General features: G+C 54.6%; 1 protein-coding gene across 1 annotated transcript; it reads right to left on the reverse strand.

Moving 5' to 3' along the window:
* Positions 1–1,761: 1,761 nt before the first annotated feature.
* On the reverse strand, positions 1,762–2,667 carry LOC137308488 (uncharacterized). Its single transcript, XM_067977170.1, has one exon. It carries the CDS (start codon positions 2,665–2,667, stop codon positions 1,762–1,764), a length of 906 nt encoding a protein of 301 aa, XP_067833271.1.
* Positions 2,668–3,220: the final 553 nt, after the last annotated feature.

The following is a 3,220-nucleotide window of genomic DNA, read 5'->3' on the forward strand; positions in this document are numbered from 1 at the left end:
GGACCACACTTTGTGCACCTGCATAAAAGCCTTGATTAATCCTAGGCCTGTGCATTTCAAAACTGTTCAGTCTTAGCAGAGGTCCCTACCACAGGTTGTTGTGAGTGGCGAATGAACGCAATAGCCGATAGTTAGACTTGCACTTGCCCATAGACTTTCCATAGAGTTTTGTCAGCGGGACATCCAAACAGTGTGCGCCCCCTGCAGGGCATCTGGGACCTGTGCGAACAGGGCAAGCATCTGTGTGTCTCCTTAACCAATCAGATTGAAGAATCGTTAATGAGCAGCGCAGAGTCTGAACCAGGAAGTGTAAGTTAGAATAGTGAATTCAATGTCAAATCAGGTACAGGAAGTGAAATAAAGAGAGGGAAAGAAAGATTGGATTAAGAGAGATAGATAGAAGAGAAGGAAAAGAAAAGCAAAAAAAAGTATTTAAATTTGTCTTTTTAAATCTTCAACAACAATTAAAAGCTGAAGGAATGAGACTCCACACTTGTAAAAGTTTATTTTCAGTGCCAGAGAGGTTGTTTGGCAGTAATTAAGACTTACCACACCATTAAAAGGGTACTTTGACTGGAATGGACAAGCCCTAACTTTTTGTGGCGAGTTTAGTCCATAACTACGACATCAGTACAGGAACTTCACGCCATTCAATACATTTGAACGGGGAGCCAGATGGCGAAATGCCGTTTTCACGCAGCTTACGGAGGGGAGGTGCATCTCAGAGAGCAACTGCTGGATTTTCACATTTAACTGCGCATCTCTGATTGCCTGAAGTTGCTGTGCGATTTGCGCATAAGTAATGGTGAGTGCTGTTAACCTCATCGTTATTTTGACAGTAAAATCTGGACCAATATGTAATAACAATAGCCTAGTCCTGCAAAAAAAAGGACTAAATCTCTATGCCATTATTATGTGAGTGAGTAACTGTTCATTGTCCCCAATATTAATTGCAGTTTATGGATGGTATCCCAATCAGTACTGTGCAATATTAACAATTTTAAAAAAGAGACATCAAAATAAAGATCCAATTCAAACAAACAATGAGCCAACAAAAGTGCAAAGCAAATAAAGCAAAATAAAATAAAAAATTCAAAAAAGAGGTCTCATAAATCACACCAGAAAGTCAGCTTTAAGAGCAATCCCATTATGTGGTTGTTCACATGCAAGACTGGGCTTTGAAGTAGCCTTCAAAGCTGCACAGCACTGGCCTTGCACCCAGGGCGCAATGTATCATGATTCCCAGGGCAATAAGGATGTTGATAATAATGAATGTTGTAATGAGGCTGCGCAACAGAGTATTGTGAGCCTTCCATATTCCCACTGCAGGCCTATCGGAAAACCTGGGCTGAGCGCAAATCAGCGCAAAATTGGGTGCAAGGCATTTGAACCAGGTTTTCCATTCCCTTTGGGCCTGGCACATGCCTGTGCCATTAATGCACAGACGTGGAATTCCAACCTCTAAAGCAGCAATTCATTCAGAGTTTTCCAAAAGGCCTGGCTGGAAGCACAATCCTCGTTGCAGCATTCATTTGGGGATGCTTCCTTGTTGCCCAGGAATTCTGGTACATTGCATCTCTTAGGCAAGGCTTTCCAAACCTGGATCACTCCCATAGGCACAGAGTTAGCAGAAATGCTTTTAAAGTCGATTTAAGGCAGAAAAATGGCAGCGGAGGAAAATGGAAATGTCGCATTAGTACCTGAGAAGTTGGAGTAACTAGTTCTCCTTACTTAGGGGTGGGGTCAGGGGTGGGACTGGGGTCAGGGGCGGGGTGGGGCGGTGCCAGGGTTGGGGCCAGGGGTGGGTCTGGGGTCAGGGGCCAGTGACAGGGCCAGGGGTGGAGCGGGGTCAGGGGCAGTTTTGGGGTCTGGGACGGTGCTGGGGTCAGGGCTGGGGCCAGGGGTGGGCCCGGGATCAGGGGCGGTGCTGGGGTCCGGGGTTGTGCTGGGGTGATGAGCGTGCTGGGGTGATGAGCGTGCTGTGGTCAGGGGCGGTGCTGGGGTCAGGGGCGGTGCTGGGGTCCGGGGCGGTGCTGGGGTCAGGGGCGGTGCTGGGGTCAGGGGCGGTGCTGGGATCAGGGGCGGTGCTGGGGTCCGGGGCGGTGCTGGGGTCAGGGGCGGTGCTGGGATCAGGGGCGGTGCTGGGATCAGGGGCGGTGCTGGGGTGATGAGCGTGCTGGGGTCAGGGGCTGTGCTGGGATCAGGGGCTGTGCTGGGATCAGGGGCGGTGCTGGGATCAGGGGCGGTGCTGGGATCAGGGGCGGTGCTGGGATCAGGGGCGGTGCTGGGGTCAGGGGCTGTGCTGGGATCAGGGGCGGTGCTGGGGTCAGGGGCTGTGCTGGGGTCAGGGGCTGTGCTGGGGTCAGGGGCTGTGCTGGGGTCAGGGGCTGTGCTGGGGTCAGGGGCTGTGCTGGGGTCCGGGGCGGTGCTGGGGTCGGGCGGTGCCGAGGTCAGGGGCTGTGCTGGGGTCAGGGGCTGTGCTGGGGTCAGGGGCGGTGCCGGGATCAGGGGCGGTGCCGGGATCAGGGGCGGTGCTGGGGTCCGGGGTGGTGCTGGGGTCTGGGGCGGTGCCGGGGTCAGGGGCGGTGCTGGGGTCAGGGGCAGGCATTCTGTATGCTGGGAATTCCTCCTCAGTAGAGACCCACCGTGCCTGGTGAGGTGAGACATACCAACCTACTCAAATGGGTCAGGGATGGGACCGGGGTCAGGGGCCAGGGGCGGGGCCAGGGGTGGGACTGGGGTCAGCGACAGGACTGGGGTCAGGGATGGGACCAGGTCAAGGGGGGGGCCAGTGGCAGTGATGGGGTGGGGTGGGGCCAGGTGTGGGGCCAGGGCCAGGGGTGGGGCTGGGGTCGGGGCGGTTTTGGGGTCCGGGGTAGTGCTGAGGTCCGGGGTAGTGCTGGGGTCCGGGGCAGTGCTGGGGTGATGGGCTGTGCTGGGATCAGAGGCGGTGCTAGGGTCAGGGGCAGGCGTTCTGTATACTGGGAATTCCTCCTCGGTAGAGACCACCGTGCCTGGTGAGGTGAGACATACCAACCTACTCAAGTGCACTTGTGAGTCACATTGGTGGGGTCCACACCAGACAAGTAACCTGTTCACACAAACTTTTGTTCACAGGGCAGATAAGACACTTGCTTGGTTGGGGGGAGGGGTCGGACTCTGGATCATCTGCCCTTCTCCAAGGGTGGAACCAGGCTGGAGTTTCCAATGGTATGGGCCA

The sequence above is a fragment of the Heptranchias perlo genome, chromosome 3 (assembly GCF_035084215.1).
Source record: "Heptranchias perlo isolate sHepPer1 chromosome 3, sHepPer1.hap1, whole genome shotgun sequence".
In the NCBI taxonomy this organism is placed as follows: Eukaryota; Metazoa; Chordata; class Chondrichthyes; order Hexanchiformes; family Hexanchidae; genus Heptranchias; species Heptranchias perlo.

Excerpts from the sequence above, each read along its gene's own strand:
- LOC137308488 (XM_067977170.1), bottom strand. The coding sequence starts at position 2,667 with ATGTCTCACCTCACCAGGCACGGTGGGTCTCTACTGAGGAGGAATTCC.